Source organism: Talpa europaea (genome assembly GCF_964194135.1).
Source record: "Talpa europaea genome assembly, chromosome: 1".
Classification (NCBI taxonomy): Eukaryota; Metazoa; Chordata; class Mammalia; order Eulipotyphla; family Talpidae; genus Talpa; species Talpa europaea.
In genome coordinates, this window is record NC_140073.1 from 153556217 (window position 1) to 153582349 (window position 26133).

The window sequence follows — 26133 nt, forward strand, 5'->3', positions numbered from 1 at the left end:
CTGTACCCAATGCATGTATAAACAAAACAAACAAACAAATAAATAAATAAATCATGCCTCTAAAAAAAAAAAAGATTTAATTTTATCCCTAGTACCTTTTAAATTAATTAGAATATCCCCTTTGACTTAAAAAGGTATAATACTTGTATAGGTCTTGGAAGACAGCTTAAATATCAACCAAAGACCTATCAAATACTAACCATTAAGGAATTTTGAAACTATATGGTTGTGTCCATTACTTATTCATTTGTGAAGTGTCTATTGAGTTCCATTTTCCCATGTAGATGTGATGATAAACAAGATAAACATTTTCTATACTTTTGGCAATTTTTCTGATGGGGGGTTCAAACAAGTACAATGCTATAATTCTAATACAGTCATGTGTAGAACTAAGACTAACTCATTTCAGCAGGACCCACAGAGCAGCTTATATACAGCTTTGCAGATTTTTTTTCATTCTTCACTCTCTTTGACAACATCAGAAAAAGATCTGAAACTGTAAGAATAGCTATTCCAAACAGTTTATTCTCCTTAGACTCTTTTACTCACTCTCCCCTGACGATTGAATTTACCTCTTCTTTTAATGAAAGAGGTAGACCAATCTGAATGCCCTTATCACATTTCACTTTCTCAAAATGCCTTTTCATCCATCCTGTCCTTTGGGATCATTTGTCATTCCTCTTTTCCACAACTAATTTGCATTAAGTTCTCAATTCCAACTCTTTGTTATGTTCTTTGTAGTTTGCTGAATTAAGTGTCTTCACATAGAATCCACACCCTATTAAGGGTGTGGGAATGAGTTAGAAGATTGCAGAAGCCAAGAAAAGACACAAGGTTTGTCTTTGCATACTTAATTCCTCAACTCTTAATTTCTTTCTTGTAGACATACTCCAGTTAATAAAAAATAAAATCTTCCTTACCCTTAAAATCTCTTTCATCATCAGATTTCTTTAAAGAATTGCCCATCTTGGGCCTCCCCGGTGGCGCAGCGGTTGAGCGCTGGGTTGCGAAGCTGCCCGCAGCCTCTGCAGCGCCGGTTCGATCCCCGGCTGCTCCCCGGCCACCAGAGGAGGGTCCCACATGGCGCGCAGACCTCTCCTGCCGCCCGCTGCTCCCCTCAGCAGTGTCCTTCGGTCCTTCTGCCTGCTCTGCTCCCTGCTCTGGCTCTGGTGAATTCTCTCACCCTCTCGTGCTTCTGACTGTACCCAGTGCTTGTATAAGTAAACAAACAAATTAAATAAATAAATAAAAACATGCCTCTATAAACAAACAAACAAAAAAAAAAGAATTGCCCATCTTTTTCTTTCTTACCACCCACCCAGTCTGTAATCCTTATTTTTATCCCCAGTGTTTTACTAAAACAACTCTTGGAAAATCACTAAGTAGTACCAGTTGTCGATTTTGTGTAACATTCAGCACTGTGACTAAGCATTTACTCTTAAAACTTGTGTCTTTTCTTGGCTTCTGGAATCTTCTAACTCATTCCCACACTCTTAATAGGTGGATTCTCCCAGTTCTTGTCCTGAGTTGATGTCATCTCCCTCTGCATTTTCTTCCATTCACTCTTTTTTTTTCTTTTCTTTTTATTTATTTATACAAGCACTGGGTATAGTCGGAAGCACGGGAGGGTGAGAGAATTCACCAGAGCCAGAGCAGGGAGCAGAGCAGGCAGAAGGACCAAAGTACACTGCTGAGGGGAGCAGCAGGCGGCAGGAGAGGTCTGCGTGCCATGTGGGACCCTCCTCCGGTGGCCGGGGAGCAGCCAGGGATCGAACTGGCGCTGCAGAGGCTGCGGGCAGCTTCGCAACCCAGCGCTCAACCGCTGCACCACCAGGGAGGCCCTCCTCCATTCACTCTTATGGTTTCTATTGACTTGTTAAAGAAAGCTCCTAAAACCTTATTTCCAGATGGATGACTGCTACTCTGGTGGTGAAATGAGACAAGTGCTATAACTGACACTTACGAAACCGCAGATAAATCAATTTCTCTGAGCTTTAATTTCTGAATGTGTAAAAAGATGATGTAACCTGCTCTGCCTACTTCACAGCAGCAGTTGACCCTAATTGATCACCTCCCCTTCTTTAAAATACTTCCTGCATTTGGCTTCCACTAAACCATACTCTGCTTAACTTCACTGAATTCTCAGTGTTCCTAAGCATTCACCAGCCCTGAGCATAATGTATCTTCTCAGATCCCCTGGTATACACTCAGGCTTTTAAAAGTCCTTGTTATGGGAGGTAGGGAAGGGGTGAAAAAAAATAAATGGAAAAAAAAAGTCCTTGTTACCCCATATATCTCCTTCCAGGCTTTTCAGCCTGTTCACAGCCTGGTCTGATTATCCCTTGTGCCGGGCTCCTGTGACCAGTACTTTTGCCTTTAAATGTTTTTGACCAGTGTCACCTGGGAAGTTGCTCCAGCCCTGGGAGCACTCTTACGTGGGATGAAACAAGTTCAAGCCATTGCACTGGTTCTTCAAGGAATCTCCAGACATTGAAACAACCAACCAAAATTCTTTTGAGAATGAGGTCTGGTGTTTTTCCCTCTCATCAGCAACCTGCACCTGTGCATGGCCTACCATCCTCACTGCCATCACCAGTCTGGGCACCGTGGTAGGCAGACAATATAAAAGGTCTCTTTCATAGTGAGTTCTCGCTCTCTCTTCTCCCACACCCCATTGTCTCAGCCTACTACATCAGCATGCTGCTTCTTTAAGCTTTCATCTGGTTGCTTCTGACAGTTTTTGCCAGAGCTGCTCATGCTATATCTGTTTTTCTAAAGAACAAAAAAAAAAAAGGAGGGTTGGTGTTTTTTTTTTTTGTATCAGTGAAGCTGTACTACAATTTAATGTCATGATTGGCGATGTCCTTTAATTAAAATACTTCTTATACCTGGAATATTGTTGATGATTGCAAAGGACCCAAACCTCTTTGGTTTAGATTTGCTCAGCTGTACACGTCTTCAATAATCACTGTAATCAGCTATTAAAAGTGGACTTTCATTATCAAGAACCTTATTTCAATATCAAATGAATTTCAGTATATTTGTGTTCATTTTTATAAAAGCAGGGAAATACCAATAAAATATTTTATAAACTAATTTCATTGTTGCTCACTCATGCTGCAAGACTTTTCTTTTTTTTTTCTTTTTTTTTCTTTTTTTTTTATAGAGGCATGTTTGTTTCTTTATTTATTTGTTTTGTTTGTTTGTTCTGTTTACACATGCACTGGGTGCAGTCAGAAGCGCGGGAGGGTGAGAGAATTCACCAGAGCCAGAGCGGGGAGCAGAACAGGCAGAAGGACCGAAGGACACTGCTGAGGGGAGCAGCGGGCGGCAGGAGAGGTCTGCGCGCCATGTGGGACCCTCCTCAGGTGGCCGGGGAGCAGCCGGGGATCGAACCGGCGCCGCAGAGGCTGCGGGCAGCTTCGTAACCCAGCGCTCAACCGCTGCGCCACCGGGGAGGCCCAGCAAGACTTTTCTTGATTTGCCTATTCAGGAGATAGGATGTGAAAAAAACATGTTATTGCAAAGTAACAACTCCTAGTCTATAAATCTTATCAATCTACTTGCTTCTCATTGAGATATTTTCATCCCACTTGACAGCACCTAATAAAAAATCTAGTCTAAAAATTACACTGATTTTAAGTTTTCTGAAGTCCAGTAAAAATGTAAAGAAATATTAACGATAGAACTAACTTTCTAAAGTTTAGGGCAGTATCTGTGTAGTTTTGTAAAATTTTATTTACCTTGTGGCAACGACTGAACTGTTAAAGTAAAAAATAACCAGTAGAGTAGCTTAGGATCTAGAGTTGAATGGGATAAAGGTGTATTTGTGAAACAAAACCAAAAAGATAAAAAAAAAATCTCTTTTATCTTGTGATAAAAGAAAATTCAAAAAGTCTGTCACCTCCTTTTTTTAACCTCTAATGGTATTCATTTTTTTTAATACAAACTAATCAAAAAATAAAGGGGAACAAGAAAAGTTGCTGAAATTCTCACAATATATTGCTCTATTATTGAAAACAAATTCAGCTAACAAATCCATAATTGAGTAAATATACTTTTAAGTTCAACATATCAGAACATAGATATGTGGAAAAGCTAAGGCATAGGTAACATATTTTAGTAAGATGGTTTCCCAAGCCTTGAATTCTTTGTTCTCTGCCTACCCCCACTCAATAAAATAAAATCCATTATTTTTCCTGTGACTTGACCATTTCTCAACATTTATTTTTCTAAATTTGTGCTGATCAGAGATAAGGTATTTAAATGACTTGTTTTAAATTCTGGTCCAGCAGTATTGTCACAAACTATAAGCATTATTTTGTGATATTATCTAAGGGATAGTGCTTATATAGAAAAGCTAAGATTTAAGTAATGTAAGAATTATATGAAATTGGCCTCCCTGGTGGTGCAAGGGGTTTAAGCACCGCACTATGAAGCGATCCGCAGCCTCTGCAGCACAAGTCCAGCCAGGGAGGAACCCACATGGCACAGTAGACCTCTCCTGTCTTGCCCGCTGCTCCCCTCAGCAGTGTATTTCAGTCAGTCTGCCTGTTCTGTTCCCCACTCTGTCTCTGGTGAATCCTCTGGCCTGTACCGCATCTCTTGTATGCATAAATAAATAAATCTTCTTAAAAAAAAAAAAAAGAATGATATGAAATAGCTGAAAGAAAGCCCAGTGAGCTGTTATTAAAGATCTGGTGGGTTTTCTTTTATTTTACAGCTTCTCTCCATATCTTGCCTTGCCTTTTTTTCCTCATGCCTTGCAGCTTACTTGGTGAAGAAACCAGGTCATTATTCTTTTCAAGTTTTCCACACTGATTTTTTTCTTGGTTGCATACTGATGTCTAGTATGATGTGGTTTTTGGTCATCTGTATTTCCTGTAAATTGATAGTTGGATGTATCCCATGCTCCCATTCAGGTTCACTTTTTCTCTCTTCCCTTCCCTCCCCATTTTAGAGGGGCAGGGCTGTGAATGCACATACGTCTTGTCGCTTCACTTCATGATGTTAAGCGGTCATTGACAATTGTGCTGAAGTCCATTGATTCATTTCACATTGCAAAATGGTGACATAATTTTTTCCTTTATTAACTTTTATATATGTATACATCATGTGTATGTATATGTTTGGATAAAGATTAATGTGCAGAGTTTTACTTTCAGTGAATGTATGCATTCTGATCATTGCTTAGAAAGATTCATTCTTTCAGAACTGCCTGCTAAAAAATTGAAGTAAACATAGAATATTATGGTTTTATTATATTCTTGAAGAGATTGAATGTCTTAAATTAATTTATTAAAGATTCTTTTATTCCTGTCTTAACACTTGCTTTTCTGAAGAATGTGTCCGTTGAAAATGCTATTAAACTGAGAAGCTTAAAAGTTTTTCATATGCCTTTCAGTTTATAGCCCTCATAACCAGTTTTAGACTATAGTAATCAGCTAATTAAATGCTGCATTAAACCCCCAGTATTATGCTTTTTTTAAACCTCATGAAAGTATTAATGCCCTAATCTAAGTAAGTATAATGCTTTTTTAACAAGTAGGGATCATAAAATAGATGAAATTTTAAGATATATTTAGAACAAGTCCATTTTCCCTGCAATATCGTGTGCCCTTGGCTGCAAATGAAAGGCAAGTCGGTAAATATTTTATGTGCCATTGACTCCCTAAAAAGTTGGCTAGGAAATCTGATCAGAACACTAAATATAACCAGCTCTGTAGCTTTAGTATCCAACTGACTTTATATTGCTTTGAATGAGCTTTTGGGTATGAGTTAACCCTCCCTTTTCTAAAATAAGAGCCCAAACTACAGCTTACTTACTGCTGGCTGAAAACCTGGTTCTGCTGCAAAGGCAATGTCTAGTTATGCATATAGATTTAAGTGATTATAGTAAAATATTTCTAATCTACCACACCACCAACTGCCCTCATAAATAATAAGGTGGACCCAGTTTATAGATAAAGCAATGAAGGTTCCAAAAGATTTAGTGATTGCTTCTCTTAATAAATGACTGCACTAGAATTGCAATCCAGATCTTTCTAATTATCATCTCTCTGCCATAGCGAACTGGAGACGGAAATGGAAAGGAGGCAGAGAGGTCATTTAAAGAATCTCTATTATTTCTAGTGAGAAATGATCAGGCCTGAAATAGGTAGTGGGCACAAACAAGATTGAAGAGTTTTGCTTGACTTGTTTGCCTGGTTGGATGTGGAGAATGAGGAAATAGAATGACTAAAGATACATTTCCTGGGTGTGTAGATAAATGGTCATTGTGGGAGAGAAGCAGTTTAGGGGAAAGGTGTCCTTTGGTCCTATTTATGTATGGATAGATAAAGACATTAGTGGGCTCTTAAGACTTCAGGGTGCTAATCACATGGTATGGAGTCTGTTGATAAGGAGAACAGAGGAATCAAACAGGATATTTCTTAATTCCTGTGTTATTATATTCTGTGTTACTTGCTGGTGAGAATCATAAATTCAGAATTCTACCAGGGGACTACTCTGTGGCCCCAGCAAATTCCCACTGTTGACTTCATGTGCCTTAATAACTCTGTGTGTGTGTGTGTGTGTGTGTGTGTGTGTGTGTGTGTTTCCTCCCTTGGAGATAAGTTAGAAAAAAAGACACCATATTTTTGAAGACATCTTGATTTATTAATGTGATTTAATGTGAAGGTTGCATAAAATGTTCAGTAAAGGAACAGTATGAAAGAAAGGCATTCATATGTGCGGTTCATGGTCGGATGATATGGCAGTGACTTATGCATACGTCCTTGCATAATTCCTGCTCTCTGAAAGATTTGTACAAATAGTACATTTGGCAAGATGACTATTAGCTACAAGCCAAGAAGTTTTATTGAAACAACAAATCAGAACTTTAATTACCTATTTCAATATGTGTTCACTTTTTAAAGAAAGCCTTCCCTCTTCCTCTGTGTGGTCTCCCTACTTTGAACTTTAAAGCACATAAAATTGAGCGCTGGGTTGCGAAGCTGCCCGTGGCCTCTTGCAGCGCCGGTTCGATCCCCGGCTGCTCCCCGGCCACCGGAGGAGGGTCCCACATGGCGGGCGCAGACCTCTCCTGCCGCCCGCTGCTCCCCTCAGCAGTGTACTTTGGTCCTTCTGCCTGTTCTGCTCCAGAGAATTCACTCTCTCACCCTCCCGCGCTTCTGACTGTACCCAGTGATTGCATAAATAAATAAATAAAATAAATCTTTTAAAATAAATAAATAAAGCACATAAAATTAAGACACAATTAGCCTTATGATATACTACTCACAGATACGTGCTGCCTCTCCCTATTTTTGGTAAATGGCTGAATTACAAACTTCAGAGGGAGGGGAACGGGAAGGGCACGATATTTTCCCCGGTTGTTAACCGTTAGACCTTGAACCTAGTAAAAAATACTCAGTGGCTAAGTCTCTAAATATAAAATTAGATTGGCTCCCTTGTCTTTTGCTAAGAAGTAAAAATTACTTTATCTTTAGTACCTAGCACAGTGGTAATAATTTGTAAGAAAAAAATGGAGAAGACTCTGTCTTAGTCCTTGTCTCTTGAGATATGTGCAGTCTTGCATGGTTTTACCTGTAATTAATTAGATAACAAAATGTTTGAGTTTGTCAGAGAATTTGGATATCAAATTATGAAGTGAGCTTTGCCAAATAGGCGTGAAAATAAAAGATAACTGATGGTACTGTCAGTTACAAATTATAAAATAAGTGTTCAACAACATATTGATGTAATGCCACTTTGCATTTCATTTTTATTTTATGGTAATGTTTCTCATTGAAGAAATGTTGTCCTACTTAATGACATGGGGTTAAACCCTTTGGTGATTGGTTCATTTTTTAAAGCCATAGAATTGTAAAGTAAAAAAATACCTTATAGAATTTCTATTCTCATTCTTTTTTCAGATGTGGAAAGGGAACCCAGAGTGTTTGGTTAATTGAATTTCTGTAAATCATTCCAACTATTTAGAGATAAAACAGGAACATGGGTTTTTGACTTCATTGTCTGTTCTTATATAAAGTTATTTATCTCATTAATGATTAACCAAAGCCTATGTGTTATTATCTTCAGTTATTTGTTCATTCATTTTTTATGTTATCCCTGCAATGTAGTCAAGAAAATTTATCCCAAGAAAATGTGATTTGGGCCTCCCCTTGGTGGCGCAGGCGCTTGAGTGCCGCACTGTGAAGCTGTCTGCAGCCTCTGCAGAGCGGGTTGTATCCCGGCCACCCGGCGAGGGTCCCACATGGCGAAACAGACCTCTCCTGTCTCGCCCGCTGCTCCCCTCAGCAGTGTATTTTGTCAGTCTGCCTGTTCTGTTCCCCGCTCTGTCTCTGGTGAATCCTCTCACCCTCCCGCACATCTGGCCTGTACCCCGGTTCTTATATAAAAATAAATAAATCTTTAAGAAAAAAGAAAATGTGACTTGCCTGATGTCATGTACTAAGAAATTTCCAAAGCCACGAGTAGCTGCTCTCTCCTTACACATTGCTTTTTCACAACACCAAATTATTTTCATGTTGTTGCCATTAGTATTGGTTCCAAATTATTTATACTGGTGAGCAGAACATTTTCTTTCTTTCTTTCTTTTTTAAAAAGATTTATTTATTTATGATTATGAGAACTGGGGTATAGGCCAGAGGTGTGGGAGGTGAGAGGATTCACCACAGAGTGGGGAACAGAACAAGCAGATAGACCGAAGTATACTGCTGAGGGGAGCAATAGGGCGAGTCTGGAGAGGTCTGCTACGCCATGTGGGTTGCTCCCTGACCGGCCAGGGATTGAGACCCCTTGCGCCACCAGGGAGGCCCCCAAATGGATTTTTTTCAAGATTTGTTGTAGGCAGAAATAATTTATCCTTTCCTAGTAATTCCAATTTTATAGATACTTTTTATAGATGTAACTCTATTGCATTTGAAATTTGAATTTACCACTCACTGGAATTTGAGGCTAGAGGACAATTCCAACATAAAATTATAGATTTGAGTTGGCCTGTAGGTAATAACTGTTTTTATTCACAACGAAATAGGTTTATTAAATTAAAAAAATATTTTGTATTGAAATGTGATATATGGATAGTCTTTTTAAAATATTGAAATGTAATACACATCCCAAAAAAGTTCACATAGTCATTACCCTATAGCTTGATGAATTTTCACAAGTTCAGTATTATAGCATTATAATTCTGTATATAGCATTATATTCACAAGTTCAGTATTATAGCATTACCATTCCCCTCACTCTCCTACTTACTACCGCAGTGTGCTGCCTTTCGGGAGTAACTTAACTGTAAAGGATAGTCTTTTAAAGATGAGGTCAGGGACTTCATTAGCATGGTTGTCCAGTTATTGTCTTTGCTGCAAATATAAAAAGAATAAGAAAACTATTTTTCTATTCTTATCAATAAAAATAATTTCTAAAACTAGAATCATGATATTCTCGTTACCATGGCTTACATACCAGCTTAATGTTCAACCAGAATAATACTAGGAGATTTAAATCTTTCACACAGCTTTGGAAACATCCAGGTGGCTCTACAAATGACTTTTGTCTTCTGAAACAAAATACAGAGTGAGCAGGAAATATAACAATGAATGTAGATTTACTTTTGGTGGAGAGAGCTGGTGGACCAACCGAACCAAGAGCTCCTGAGGGCATCCCCCACCAGAGCAACAAAGATGTCAGCTGATTTTTCTCAAATAAATAAATAATGAATCTAGGGGCTGCTCCCTGCACTGCCATAGTAACTCCCCACTGGAAGAAGCTGAGGAATGGCTACAATGCTGTCATGAGGGGTTACTGATACATTCTCTTTCTTTTCTTGTGTTCTCTGAATTTGGAGCATAATTTTGTAATATCAGTAATTAGAATTTGTGGAGGATTTTAAACTCTTCAGCTATTGGTTAATAGCTTGTTTTGCATAACTCAAAATAAATTGATTAACATTCTTCCAATGTGATTCACCTTCTCTGTTTCTTGTCAGGACCCCTGAGCAGTGTCCCAGCGTTGTCTCCTTGTTGTCAGAGAGTTACAATCCTCACGTGCGCTATGGAGCTGCAATGGCCCTGGGTATCTGCTGTGCTGGAACGGGAAACAAGGTAGTGCTCAGCCAGTGGGGTCTGTCCTTTCCTGGTGTCACAATCTTCTCCTGCAGAAAAATTGGTGTCACAGCTGAAAAATACAGCTGGTGTAATCTGTGAGATTTAACTTGACTGAACTTCCTAGAATGTCCTTTCTTTATATATCTGATTATCCAAAGCTATTTAAGAATTAATTCTCCTTCCCCCTCCCCCCACAAAAAAAAAAGGAATACACCACCATATTACATGGATAACTACAATGGAAACAATGCTATTGGGTTTCTTTTTTTTTCTTTTTCTTTTTTTTATCTTTTTTTTTTTTTTAGGTTTCTTGGTTTCTTTTTGTTTATTTATGCATATAAGAACTTGGGTGTAGGCCAGAGGTGCGGGAGTGAGAGGATTCACCAGAGACAGAGTGGGGAGCAGAATAGGCAGATTGACTGAAATGCATGGCTGAGGGGAGCAGTGGGTGAGACAGGAGAGGTCTGCTGCACCATGTGAGTCAGCCCCCAGGCCGGGGATTGAATCATGCCAAAGTGGCTGGTGATAGCTTGATAGCACTGAGACTTTAACCCATGCGTCACCAGGGAGGTTCCTGGGTTTCTTTTTGAAAGCATTTTCTTTGAAAAAAAGATTTCTGGTTATTTTATATTATTTGACATGTTTAGTTTTCGTAGTTAGTATTGTTGAAAATCAAGGTTCTTGTCTGAGGATACCAGCATCAACTCAGTGTGATTCTTTTACTGCTATTTGCATGTTTTCTCCTCACAAACATAATACCTGGTGGTAAGTCCTCAGAAGTGACAGAGTTGAGCTGGGCCCTTTGATGATTTGAAAGCATGAGATTCATAAAGAAATGCACTATTGCTTAAATAGTAACAGCTGTTATTGATTCACAGCAGTGACACAATCTTCCCATTTTTCCTTTCATCATCATACACATATACATACACGTATACATATACTTCTTGACCATCTTCCCCAAAAGGGGAACCTTTCTTTTAACAGAGTTGGGGGTGGAGCAAACAGAACATGGTTTTGCTTCTGATGTCTTTATATCTGGTGATTTTATCATCTCTTGTTCAAATCAAAATGAAGCAAAGCATAGTTACAGTTTATTGATTGGTTCCAGTAATTGGACTTTAATTTGCTTGACTTTCTGTTTAATAAAAGTGTTAGTATTGGCTACAAATAAAACATTATTGAAGCTAAGAATTTAAAATAGGCATTTTTACTACATGTTACAAAACTGTAAAAATTATTATAGAAGGACATACTTGGGCCTCCCTGGGTGCAGGGGTTAAAGTCTCAGTGCTATCAAGCTATCACCAGCCACTTTGGCATGAATTTGATCCCCGGCCTGGGAACTGACCCACGTGGCGCAGCAGACCTCTCCTGTCTCCCCACTTCTCTCCTCAGCAGTGTATTTCTGTAGATCCACCTGTTCTGCTCCCCAATCTGTCTCTGGTAAATCCTCTCACCCTCCCACCTCTGGCCTACACTCCAATTCTTGTATAAATAAATAAAATCTTTTTTTTTTTTTAAAGAATAGACCAGTAAAGAAAGTGATTGCTTTTATTTATTTTTTTTTAAAGATTTATTTATTTATTTATACAAGCACTGGGTACAGTTAGAAGTGCGGGAGGGTGAGAGAATTCACCAGAGCCAGAGGGGAGAGCAGAGCAGGCAGACTGATGAAGTACACTGCTGAGGGGAGCAGCGGGCGGCAGGAGAGGTCTGCGTGCCATGTGGGACCCTCACCCGGCAGCCGGGGATCGAACCGGCGTTGCAGAGGCTGCGGGCAGCTTCGCAACCCAGCGCTCAACCGCTGCGCCACCGGGGAGGCCCTAAAATAAATCTTTAAAAAAGAAAAAAAGACATCCTTTTCTGATACTCTCATTCTGTCTCCTTCCCTTGTTTCTTCATAGCATTTATCACCATCTAACATATTATTAGATCTATGTATTTATTTTCTCTGCTCTCCACTGCAATGTAAGTTCCCTGAGATCAGAATGTTCACCGCTAGAACCTAAAGCCATACCTGACCCATAGTAGACTTTCAATAAATATTTGTCAAATGATGGAGCACAAAATCTGCCCTCACAGAATTTTGATTTTAAAATGTTTTCCTCTTGCAGGAGAATATCTTATATGAGAATGTATCTTCAGTTTTATTAGCAATGTTGTTGGTTATATAAAATACAGTTTATGGAAATTGACCTTTATTTTTTCTGGAACACATCTCTTATATAAACAGGAAAAATATAGTTCGATATTTTACTCTGTATTTTCCCTCTCATGCCTTTAGAAGACATTTATGTCAGGGCTCATGAATTAAATGTAAATTAGATTTTTTTTCCTTTCCAGATTATTCTAAACCTAATATAATATCTAGGAGCAAATGTTCTTTGAGACACGGCATCTGACAAGTTAATTCAATGAAAATTTTTTATTATTCATACTAAACAAGTCTGCTTTATTTCTAGATAGTTTTTATGATCTACATATCAATACCTATCTGACTACAGTTTAATGCTTTAATTTAGTTTTCTTAAAAACTTGAAACATCCTTTTATTCTGAAATGTATCTTTGAGGTTGTACCTATATCTTAAAGGCCACATTAGTGTTTTTTAACCTATAAATGTGAATTTTTTGTTATATTTTTATCATGACTGCTTTATAAACAATATTGATAATATATGAGCAGTGCTTGAAATACTCCTCTGTGCAATGTCAATACATTTTTTCAATGAAGTGAGGAAAAAGGATACAGTTATCTGGTATCCGTACTATTTGTTAGTAGCTCTGACTTGTTTTTTTTAAATAAGTAAACCCTCTTGTAAAGAAATATGAAGTTATTTAATTCCATTTATTTTTCCTCTCCTTGGTTTTGAGACAGGCTATAAGAAATCATATTAACTTTGGTTATCTTGTAAACCTATTGTTCTGTTCTTCCAGATTAATACCTACATAAGGACCTATAAGTGATGTTATAAAGTGACACTTATCTGAAAGTTCTGAAAGGTGTTAATAGAAGTTTTGGGCACAAAATGCTGGGATAAACAAAGTTCAGATGGTTTCTATTATAATAAGAGTTCTTGGAGCTTTTGTTATAACATGTACATTCCTAGAACCTTTACTATTCTAGGTGCCTTTTTGAATGTGCAAGAAAAGGTGATATATGGTACACAGGAACTCCCAAACTTACTTAACCAAGGAATTATTTTTTCATATAACTGATATTCTGAAGATTATGGTATTAAGAATATGGTAAACATTTTGAAAAATTGCATCACATCGGGTCTGTGAAATATAACTTGAAATAAATTCTAGTCCTGTTTGAGATTTAATTTGTTTTGCCTTTCTACTAACAAGTAAAATCTTATTTGTTCTCAGAATTTTTTTCTCTTTTTTTTTTTGTTTTTTTAGTTAGGAATTGTAAAGATCATCGAAGACTTTCTCTTACCCTTGGTATTTGAAGGAAGTTGGATTTTTTTTTTTTAAGATTTATTTATTTATGCATACAAGAGCTGGGTACAGACCAAAGGTGCTGGGGTGGGGGCGGGGGTGAGAGGATTCACCAGAGACAGAACAGGCAGATTGATTGAAATGCACTGCTGAGGGGAGCAGCGGGCCAGACAGAGAGGTCTGCTATGCCATGTAGGTTGCTCCCTGGCGGGCCTGGGGACATACTACAGAGGCTGCTGATCGCTTCATAGGGTTGTGCTTAACCCCTTGCGCCACGAGGATATTTAATGTAGATTTTGGAGTCAGATTGAACTGGGTGCTACTTATATGACTTTAGGCACATTACCTAACCTTTGTAACTCTCTGTTTACAAAGATTCTTTTGTGTTGTTATTTTTTAGGAGTAGGAGAATAAAATGAGATAACATAAAATATTTACCACTATATATGGAAAACAGTATGTGCTGATCAAACATTAATCTCATTTTTTCATTCATTTTGACCTCTTTTTCCTCAAGACTAGAGCACCTATGTTCTACAAGCTACTTTTTGACTTACTATCAATTATTAAAGTTTGAGTAAAGCATACTCAGTTCTGAACTATTGAGTCTCAGTAATTAAAATTAATTTGATATTATAATGTTACATAAAATTATTGACTTAGACTGATAGTAATTAATTTCAAAACCCAGCTGTATTGCTTAAAGTTACATTTTTTAATGATTTCAGGAAGCAATTAATCTGTTAGAACCAATGACAAATGACCCTGTGAACTATGTGAGGCAAGGCGCCCTCATAGCTTCGGCTCTCATCATGATTCAACAGACTGAAATCACTTGTCCAAAGGTAAGCTAATAAAAATGTTATCTGGAATAGAGTTGCTTCAGGCTTTTCCTTTGTAACTTATCTTCTTTTGAGGACAGAGCTTTAAATACAAAAAACACTGATCTCACTGGAAGTATAGAGTGGGAGAATGGGAAAACTTTAAATATATAATACTCTGAAGGCTTTTTTTTTTTTTTTTTTTTTTTTTTGCAGCTTTATGGTCACTTCGTTAATTCAACTGTTCTTAAAAAATTAAACTCCTGGGGTGATAAAATCAGCTTCAATTTTTGTCTTTTTAAAATTGATTCAGCAGGGTACCTTATTCCTCTGATATGGGATGCAATCTCAGGTAGTCCGTGACTTTTTTGATTTTTCCTTCTAAAGTAATGGAGAGTCCTGCAGTCATTTTATATATGCTACATACAACCTATGTTTAGAAATGACTCCACTCACATGCAAATGTCTTCTTGGGGAGATTTTCAGATGGCTCCAGTACCGCTTTCTTGACCCATCTGTCCACAGAAACACTCCTATATGTTTTGCTGTTTGTGTGGGTAGGAATTTAATATGTTCTCCATTAGAGAGCCTTTACCTGGCCCTCTTTCCTCCCTCCCTACTCCCATCCCTTCTCTCTGCTGTGTCTCATTGATAGTTAAAGCCTCTTACTTTAATGGCAGGTGCACAGTGACCAATGACCATATTAAGGTCCCTCAGCAGTCTCTATGAAGCTCATCTCTAGTCTTTGAGGGGAAAGAGTCTTAGTCCAACTTTCCTATAGAAAAGGCATTTCAAATGCAATAACAGATTTTGAGACATCTGTTTTCAGATTTCCCCATAACAAACTCTTAGACCTCATGTTAGAGTTTGATATCTAATGTCGCTTAGCAACTGAGTCAAAACCTCTCATTTTGTTGAGAAACAGAAAATGCATTGATCTTATTTATGTGTATTAAAAATTAGAAATGTCATTGGTTATATAAAATGCAGTTTATAGAAATGTTTGATACATTAAATAGCTATATGTAACTTATGCAGTCATCTCAGTTCTTTTGATTCTTAATTAAATTCTTAACAACCTTATGCTAATTCTGCTCCTATGTGAGACACAGTCAAAAAATCAACAAAAAACCCCAACTTGCAGACTTCTGCCACATCAAGCAGATAGAACACCCTCATTTTTAGAAAAGCAAATTGATGGTATAGTAGAAAAGAGAAAACCTTCCAGAACCCATTGATTATTCAGTCTCATTTTAATAGAGATGTTTAATAGATTTAATAACTAATTTAATAAAAGTTAACGTTTAATAGACTTCTTTTTCTAAGCAGTAGCTATTGTTTTTGTTTCCTTTATCCGGTACTTCTTGTTCTTTGTCAAAATCATTTTCAAGACTTCCAAAAATTGGATTACTGCAAAGATAGAACCATCTTTTTTATGCCGTTTTAACATATATTACTTAATATATTATTATCAAGTAGAACATAAACATCTTTTTAAACCACATTTCTTTTGGTTTTTGCTTTTAAGTGTAGCAATTATAATATGAGTAACTTTTGCATCTTTTATTTCTGCTTTTGATATTCTTCTGATCTTTATCAACTGAATGTTATCCAACCAACGGATGTCATTAAAGAAGGAAGTTTAAGCTCTAGAACGTGCCTCCTCTAACAATAACATATAGGCATTTATTCAGTATAGCCTCGTATGTTGCTTTCATGTTTATACCAATGATAGAGCTCTCTGAAATGGGGTTGGAATAGGGTAGACTGTGTAGGGTGAAGAAACACTCAACTCTTTCATAAATTTCATATTTAGAAAAAGTGAAAACACTTTAAATAACTGTTCACTTAAAGTCGTTCCCCCAAAATTTTGTTGAACTAAAAAAATTTGTGATGTCAATACAGGGTCACATTTCTAGTTCCATGTTATATCAGAATCTTGGATGTTGGTTAAGAATGTTGAAATGCAGTGATAGCTGGTAGCCATTAGCATTAATATAAACTCAGCAGGAAAAGTTAAATGATTTTTACCTTACTACAAAAGCAAAACTGTATGGGTAGTGTAAAACACAATAGGTCTTTGAGGAAACACTCTTAAGTGAAAGTATTTATCAACTCATGAATTCTTGAAGTTTAATTCTCGTTCATTGTTTTCTGCTATGAAGCCTGTGAAAGATAGCTTTGTGGACTATAGTTTATATTATTTTTCCTTTCCAATAATCCAAGAAGACAACATTGATATTCTTTTGGATGACCTGGACATTTTACTGGAAAGGGAAAGCTGTAAACATGCTTGAAAAGAAAGGCTCAAGGCTGCAGTGCCCTAGGAACAAGGCTACAAACTAGTCCTTGAAATAAAGTAGAAATGCCTCAAAAACAGTGCTGGTATTCATTTCATCAAGGTTATAAACATTCCTCAAAGGAATATTTCTTAAATATTTTGTGAGATTCACAATAGAAATTTCCAAAGGAAATGTTTTTATTTGATGTTGATGTACAGCATATCCTTTACAGAATGCTTAACAATCTACATGGTGTGGTCTTAGTTTAAGTAATTCCAGTACATCTTTGCTTTGCTTCTGCCAGTTTCTTGCTCACTTACTCTCACAAGCATGGAACTAGGAATATGTATACTCCTGGGTCATTAGAAACCTAATTTAGAAAGCCCTTAGACCAGAGGTTCAGAACAACTTAATTACAATAATGTTTCTCAAGAACACCACTCTGCTCTTTATGAAGGGGATCTAGTTTCGTTTTTTTGGTTAAATGAAATCCACCCCTTTAATTATTTGAACATGTATGTAAGTATCATCTGTAGAATCAGATGAAAATATGGCAGTATAAGAACAGGATCTGGTCTTTCCCGATACTTTTTATGATCTGGCCTAAGGCCTGCAACAAGGAAATTTCTCTCACCACTAACAGATACCCTTTTTGGAGATAGAAGCATATTTGACCAAGCTTGATGAGTTACCACAGTTCTAAAATCACAATTTGGATAGATTAGGTTTTTGTTGAGCCATCATGATAACCTAAAAATATTTCCATAGAGAAATGTGTGAACTTTTATGAGCATGATGTTTTATATTATTAAGTGATATTTTATACCATAGCACATTAATAAATAATGCTTTATATTACCATCTGATGCCGTAAGATAGGGACTTGGACGCTAATAGTGTCACTGGTCATAGAAAGAAAGAGCTGCAAACCACTACCATGAGCAAAATAATAAAATTGAGAAGAGAACTAAAAGCATCAGTGTGTCTTGATAATTGATCGGACATTTTTAAAAGAAAAATAAAGCTAATTTTCATTTTAGGCGTGTTGAGTTTGAGAAGAAGCACATCGTTTGGAAATAAGAGGCTGGGGCGAGGGGAGGTGTCAGGACTACAGAGAAATTTAGAACTAGCCACAAATAAATTATATACATCCATCATTCTTTTTTTTTTTTTTTAAAGATTTATTTATTTATGCATACAAGAGCTGGGGAATAGGCCAGAGATGCGGGGGATGAGAGGATTCACCAGAGACAGAGTGGGGAACAGAACAGGCAGATCAACCAAAGTACATGGCTGAGGGGAGCAGTGGGCGAGACAGGAGAGGTCTGCTTCACCATGTGGGTTTCTCCCTGGCCGGCCGGGGGTCGAACTTGTGCTGCAGAGGCTGCAATTGCTTCATAGTGTGGTGCTTAACACCTTGTGCCACCAGGGAGACCCCATCCATCATTCTTTATGTACAAATCCCAAATCCAGAAAGTCTGAAAACTAAAGGAGGTTTGTTTAAGGACTCATTTGACTACAGAACTTGACCCAATGGGAGTTCAAGCTGTTGTCCCATTCAGTGTGATTATTCAATCATTTTGCTGCTTCAGAAATCTTAGTCTGATCATGGGCTGTTGCCTCTACGTTCCATTGGAAATATCCTGATAAATGGTACATATACCATTTATCAGGATAAGGATGGTTCAACATCTGAAAATCAATTAATGCAATTCACCACATCAACAAAAAGAAAAAGCATGTGATCATTTGTTGAGAATGCATTTGATAAAGACCAACATCCATTTATGGTGAAGGTCCTTGAAATCCTTGGAATAGAAGGAACATATCTTAACTTAATAAAAGCCATGTATGACAAACCTACAACAAATATCATTCTTAATGGTGAGAAACTAAAAGCCTTCCCTTTAAAATCTGGAACAAGACAAGGATATCCACCCTCACCACTGCTTTTCAGTATATACTAGAAGTCCTAGCTAAAACAGTTAGGCAAGAGAAAGACATACATGGAATCCAAATAGGGAAAGAAGTAAAACTATCACTAATCATGGAGGATATAATAATATATATTGAGAACCCTAAAAACTCTGCAGAAAAACTAATTTAAACTATAAACCAGTTAACTAAAGTAGCAGGCAATAAAATCAACACACAAAAAATAGCCTTCTTACATGCAAATAATCTATCTGAAGAAGAAAAGTTCAGAAAACTATTCCATTCACAATTATACAAAAAAAAAAAAATAAATGCTTAAGACTAAACCTTACAAAGGAGGTGAAAGACTTATACAAAGAGGACTATGAACATAGATAAAAGAAATAGAGGAGGCCTCCTTGGTAGCGCAAGGGGTTAAGACGCAACCTGTGAAGCTGTCCACAGCTACTGCAGCACAAGTTCAATCCCCGGCTGGCCAGGGAGCAACCCACATGGCGCAGCAGACCTCTCCTGTCTCACCCACTGCTCCCCTCAGCAGTGTACTTCAGTCAATCTGCCTGTTCTGTTCCCCACTCTGTCTCTGGTGAATTCTCTCACCCCCCCACACCCCCCGACACACACCTCTGGCCTGTACCCTAGCTCTTGTATGCCTAAATAAATAAATCTTTTTAAAAAAAATAGAAGATACAAAGAAATGTAAAGACATTCCATACTCATGGATTGGCAGAATTAATATTGTCAAAGTGGCCGATCTACCAAAAGCAATTTACAGATTCAGTGCAATTCCATTAAAAATCTCAGTAGCATTCTTCAAAGAAATAGAACACGTATTGATGAAATTCATATGGAACCACAAAAAAAAAAAAGAAAGAAAGAAAAAACCTCGAATAGCCAAAGCTTTCCTGACTAGAAAAAGGAAGAATGGAGGTATTAAACTCCCAGGCGTCAAACTGTACTACAAAGCCATAATGATAAAAACAGTATGGTGCTGGAACAAAAACACATGCAGATCAATAGAATTTAAATTGGAAACCCAGACATAAAGCTACACATATATGGACAACTAATCTATGACAAAGGAGCAAAGACTATGCCCTAGGAACAAGAACAATCTCTTCAATAAATAGTGCTGGGAATACTGAACTGCTGCATGCAAAAGAATGAAAGTGGACTACTAACTCACACCATACACAAAAACCAACTCAAAATGGATAAAAGGCCTGAATGTAAGACGTGAAACCATACAATATATAGAAGAAAACATAGGCAAAACACTTCGTGACATACATCTCAGAAACACCTTTAAAGACTCATCCCCCAAGCAAAGAAAATGAAGGAAAAGACAGCTGGGACTACATCAAACTAAAAAGCTTCTGTAGAGCAAAAAAAACAGTAACCAAGACAAAAAGACACCCTACAGATTGGGAGAAAATATTTACACTCCATACAAATGATAAGGGACCGATACAGGGAAATGCAAATTAAAACCACAATGAAATATCACCTCACACCAGTTAGAATGTCCCACATTAAAAAAAACTAACAACAAATACTGTCAACCATGTGGAGAAAAAGGAACCCTTTTACATTGCTGGTGGGAATGCAAACTGGTCCAACCACTATGGAAAGCAATGTGGAAGACCCTAAAATTACTGAAAATAGATCTACCATGTGACTCAGCAATTCCACTATTAGGAATCTATCCAAAGGATAAAAAATCATTAATTCAAAAGGAAACCTGCACTCCTATGTTCATTGCCAGGTTTTTTTGTTTATTTTTTTTTTTTTAAGATTTATTTATTTATACAAGCACTGGGTACAGTCAGAAGTGCGGGAAGGTGAGAGAATTCACCAGAGCGGGAGACAGAAAATGCAGGCCAACGAAGGTTGCTGAGGGGAGCAGCAGGCGGCAGGCGAGGTCTGCACACCATGTGGGACCCTCGCCCGACGGTCGGGGATCGAACTGGCGCTGCAGAGGCTGCGGGCAGCTTCACAACCCAGCGTTCAACCGCTGCTCCACCGGGGAGGCCCTCACTGCCAGGTTATTTACAATAGCCAAGATAGGGAAAAAAAACCTAAATGTAAAAAACCAGATGACTGGATCAAGAAGACGTGATATATATACACAGTGGAATGCTACTCAGCAATCAAAAAAGATAAACTCTGCCATTCACAGCAACATGGATGGAACTGGAAGGGATTATGCTCGGTGAAATAAGTCAGAAGGAAAAAGAAAAATATCAGATGTTTTCACTTAAAAAAGGTATATAGGGAAACCAAGCAAGGGATAGCTAAAGAGAAAAAAAAAAAAAAGAAAGGCAAAACTAGCAGGCAAACTATAAATCAGAGACATGCAGCAGGGGAGAGGGAGGGAGATAGATCAAAATAGGAGGGAAAACACAAGAGATGGTGACAGTTCACAGGTGACTTGGTGTTCGGAATTTTATGGGGATTACACCTGAGGAAAAATCAAACATTACACAAAAATGAACAATGATGTAAAATATATATATTTAATAAATAAAATAATAACTGGTGTGTGCACGAAGTTAGCTTTGTCAATTCTATATTCCACAATTCATTTGACCTCCAGGATTGTTAAGAATTATGAATCTAGGGCCTCCCCGGTGGCGCAGCAGTTGAGCGCTGGGTTGCGAAGCTGACTGCAGCCTTTGCGGCACCGGTTCTATCCCCGGCTGCTCCCCGGCCACCGGAGGAGGGTCCCACGTGGCGCGCAGACCTCTCCTGCCACCCGCTGCTCCCCTCAGCAGTGTGCTTCGGTCCTTCTGCCTGTTCTGCTCCCCGCTCTCGCTCTGGTGAATTCTCTCACCCTCCTGTGCTTCTGACTGTACCCAGTGCTTGTATAAATAAATAAATCTTTTTAAAAAAAAAAAGAATTATGAATCTATAGTTGAACTTGTAAGAGCAGATGTACTGTCACAGTAAGAGAGAGGGAAAACTCCAAAACATTCCTGCTCTGCAGCTACATGTCTATTACCAGGAAGACAGAAGAAGAAAATGAAATAGGAAGGCCACACGGCAAATACTCAGGTGATAGGTACCAACAGAAATGACTTCAGAGAACTTTATTCCCTTTTCCCCGGTCTTTTATTTTTCTCTCTAGCATCTAAGAGTGAGGAGTTTTTGTTGTTGCTTTTTTCCAGCAGTATAATGTATATCATTACGCGCAGAACTCTCCTGCCACCTGCTGCTCCCCTCAGAACTCTCCTGCCACCCGCTGCTCCCCTCAGAACTCTCCTGCCACCCGCTGCTCCCCTCAGCAGTGTACTTCGGTCCTTCTGCCTGCTCTGCTCCCCGCTGTAGCTCTGGTGAATTCTCTCACCCTCCGCGCTTCTGACTGTACCCAGTGCATGTATAAACAAACAAACAAACAAACCAATAAATAAATAAATAAAATACATGCCTCTATTAAAAATAAATAAATAACAAATAGGCCTAGATTAAAAAAAAAAAAAACCTGCTAGCTTTGGAGACTATAGATTTTAGATAATCATGTATAGTAGAATGCAGGGATCACGGATTTGCCTAAAATTTAATTTTTCTATGGAATTATCATAATATAAAATGAGAAATGAATGCAATTTTCTCCTACAAATTCTACTGCAGGGAGGTGAGGAGGACCACACTGTTTATAACAAAGAAATTGAGTCAGAAAATCCTGACCTTAGCTATGATCAGTCATTTCACCTATCTTACTTCAGTTTTCACATTTGTAAAATAGGAGTAGATAAGATGATCTCACAGTTGCCTTCCAAACCAAAGATACTATCCTAACCTACTAAAATAATCATTATTTGCAAAGAGTCATAGTGAGCATTAAGTAGTAAACAAAAACTAGCTTTTTTAAGTAGTCTGCTGCTTAATAGGTAAGATAATCCCATCACAGTTGCATTGATTTTTTTGCCCCATCTTTCAGTTCTACTGAGTGTGAAGTTATTGTTTTGGGTGCAATTTTATATTTAAATTCTTTCTTATTGTGTACATACAGTGCTATGTCCAGTGTTTCTTTTTATAAGTTCATGAAATATTTTATAAACCTCTGGTGCATAAAATTCCCACCCTATATAAGGTAATGTAAGTGTTCATCTAAAATAAGTTCAGAATCAAAGGAATTTGACCTGCTGAACCAGAGTTAAACATCAAGCCTTAGAAATTTTAAAACTAAGAGGGAATTTTGTGATGGTTAGTCATGCTGGGTTTTGTGGTTAAACCTAGTAAGACCTAGAGAAGTAAGTAGTATACTAATGGTCATGTACTAGGTACTGCCAGAGTTAGTTTATTGTTTTCCCTGCCACAGGGAAACCAGTAAGAATGTCCCACAGGCAGCAATAGCTGCTGTAAATAAGCAATGAGAGCCATGTTTGAGGAATATGATTTTCTTAGCAGTGTTTAGTTTGCAGAGATAATAGTCAAGGAGGCTGGTAGGGTTCTGCCCCTGTATGGTAAGACCACCCATGTTTATTGAACTATGAAATGCCTTTAACACATTATGTAGCCTTCTGTAACCCTTGTAACTGAAGATGCTATAATCCCTGTAGAAGAAACTGAAACCCAGAAAAGCTAAGTAATTTGCCTAGACAGGCTGTTAGTGCAGAGGTATTTATAAACCACGGTTGTCTGATTCCATGTACTGTGCACTGTATCACAGTGTAGCCTCCCAGGCCAAAACAGATGACGCGAGGAGGAGATTCTGAAAGAATATGTAATGAAGAGAAAGTCATTATATTAGGACACTCAAATTGAATATTTTCTGCTTTTGGCAGATTTGGGAAGCTCCATGATCATGTGCTTCTTGAACAAGCAGACTTCTTCCTGGGTGCCTACCATTTGAAAAGCACTGGTGGGAAAACAGAAGTGTAAGACATAGAAGAAGCATAAAATAGTTCCCTTATTGTCACCCAGTTTTAAATAAATCACAAATGTACTGATAAGAATATACTATATATGTATATATAATGGGCATTTATTATATATATCCAATATATATAAAATGGATATTTTTAGTTATAAGTTAATATATCTTAACTTGAAAAAATGCAGGAAACAATGAAGAAACAAGGAAAAATACCAGTAACCCCGCCTTAAGTGAGTCAGCACATTTCTATTTTGGTGTGTTCCTTTTGATAAAAGTATTTATTCTGACATGTCCTCAAAAAGTTAATGTGTGTGCATAATAAAAATCTTTCTGTATAAATGAATACATTTAATTCAGGATGTACCTCACACAGCTTCAGTTGAAGGGTAGTTTACTCTAAGGTAGAATTGAAGGACTGTGCCTGTTAAATCTGTAAGGTTGATGGTAAGCAGAATAGCTGTAATTCACAGGGCAGTGTAGGCCTTCGTGTTCACTTAAACTGTTGAAGCCTGCTAACAGTGGTGCAATGTGAAATCGCATTCAACATTCCCTTGAGCCTGAATCATCCACTGGAATGAGGATTGAAAGCAGAACTGGTGTTCCCACATCAGAAAAGTCATAACACCCATGATTTCAACCGTTAGACTATTCTGCCTTCAAATATGATTTATATCCCTCTGTTTTTGAATGTTGTGAAATTCAGAGCTGCTTTATTACCATTTGAGCAATCTGTTTCCTGCTTTAAAATGACACAATATATGAAGAGAATTAGACTATATTTCTTTTTCTTGTTCCTTCAGGTGAATCAGTTCAGACAGCTGTATTCCAAAGTTATCAATGATAAACATGATGATGTCATGGCCAAGTTTGGTGCGATTCTGGCCCAGGGCATACTGGATGCAGGTAAATGTTTTTAAGTCTTCCAGATTTATATATATATTTTAGCTAATCTAATGAAATAACTATGTTAACTGTATGGCATAGTAGAAACTGAGTTTGGGCAAATTGTTCATGGAGATAATTTAAAGCCTGCAGTTGATGGAGATAACTTAGTAGGGTTGTTAATAGTATAGACTTACAGGATTTGAATCCTAGCCCCCCAGTCTTTTTCAGTACTAACTATATAACTGTGAGACGTTGTCCCCTCTCTGTTTCCTTGTCTTGAGATTACCATGTAGTGTTGAGAGGATTAAAAATGCATGTAAAGCAGTTAGAACAGGTCCTCACTTGTTAAATTGAATGTTGGCTTCATTTTTTTTAATTTTCTTTGTATAGATAAGTTTTAAACAAGTTGACCTTGGAAAAATTGGGTTTTAGACACATTCTAGCAGCCAAATCATCCTAAACTAAGAAACATGGAATATTTGCCAAACAAGTGCTCACTAAGCCTCTGGCTCCCAAATTCATACTCTTCACCATTACTCTGTGATTTATTTTAGTGGAGATGCTCTGCCCTTCCAAGATAGAATGGTATCCGTGCAGTACCTTAGTTCTGTGCTCAGATTCCTTTGATACATTCCTTAACAGTTGTTATTGGTGACATCTCCAGTAGAAGACAGAGGAAATGAGCATGCCATGGGCCAAGTCTGACTCAAATACATGTTCATTTTGCCTGCTTGCAAAACTTGCAAGATTTGGGGGCAAAATTCATATTTGAGCAGTATTTTTAAAACCATAATTCCCTAGTGACCCAGGACCTGCACCCCCAATAATGTCCATTTAAATAGCACATGTAATTCACAGTTTCCTCAGTTCCCACTGTTCACACGTCAAGTTTTCTCACTCTTTTACCTGACTGGTTCCTAAAGGCATCCAAGTTTGCTGCCCCTAATAGCTTCCTAGAATTTCTGCCTTCCAAGGACCCAGTAGATCCAGATGTCTGATTGATGCTTAGATCTTAGCTCTTGTTCAGTAACTTTCAGATTGTATTTTTTTGCACTCCCTCAAGAGGTAACTTAGGGGACGATGGCAAGAGTGGAGATTCCCAAGCCACACACCTGCTTGACAGCCCAAATGTCAGGTTAAATAAAATTATCTCTGACTTCATTATTTCTACATATTTTGCTTTCTCAAAAAAATTTCAGCTGAATCAAGTTTTTGAGATTAAAAGTTTTCTTTTGTTACTAGTAGTACTTGAATTCAAATGCTCAAATTTTTTTTAAGATTATTTTTTATGCATACAAGAACTGGGGTCCAGGCCAGAAGTGAAGGGGGTGAGAAGATTCACCAAAGACAGAGTGGGGAGCGGAACAGGCGGATCTACTGAAATCCACTGCTGAGGGGAGCAGCTGGGAGATAGGAGAGGTCTGCTGTGCCATGTGGGTCAGCTCCCTGGCTGGGGATTGGACTCGTGCTGCAGTAGCTGGCGATAGCTTGATAGTGCTGAGACTTTAACAAACTCTGTGCCACCAGGGAGGCCCACTGAAGTGCTCAAATTTAAGTCTTCATTTTGCATGTGGAAGAAGAAAAAATTTTTGGATGTAAAATGATTTGTTCAAGGTTAAAAGGCTAGTTAGTGTTGGAGTTTCCTGCATTCAAACATGAGTAAAGCAGAAAGAATGAAACTAAGCAAACATTATCTGCCTCTTGCCTCTTTTCTATTGCTTGCAAATATGATGTATACTAAAATTTTTCTTGTTATTGTCATACTAAAAACCAG

General features: G+C 37.8%; 1 protein-coding gene across 1 annotated transcript in view; it reads left to right on the plus strand.

Annotated features, from left to right (window-relative positions):
- PSMD1 (proteasome 26S subunit, non-ATPase 1) overlaps positions 1-26133 on the plus strand; it is a 79743-nt gene that overhangs the window by 41774 nt on the left and 11836 nt on the right. Inside the window, exons 16-18 of the mRNA XM_084240923.1 lie at positions 9995-10109; positions 14289-14405; positions 24275-24377. Of these exons, the coding sequence (XP_084097049.1) occupies positions 9995-10109; positions 14289-14405; positions 24275-24377 (335 nt within the window). The remainder of the gene's footprint in view (positions 1-9994; positions 10110-14288; positions 14406-24274; positions 24378-26133) is intronic.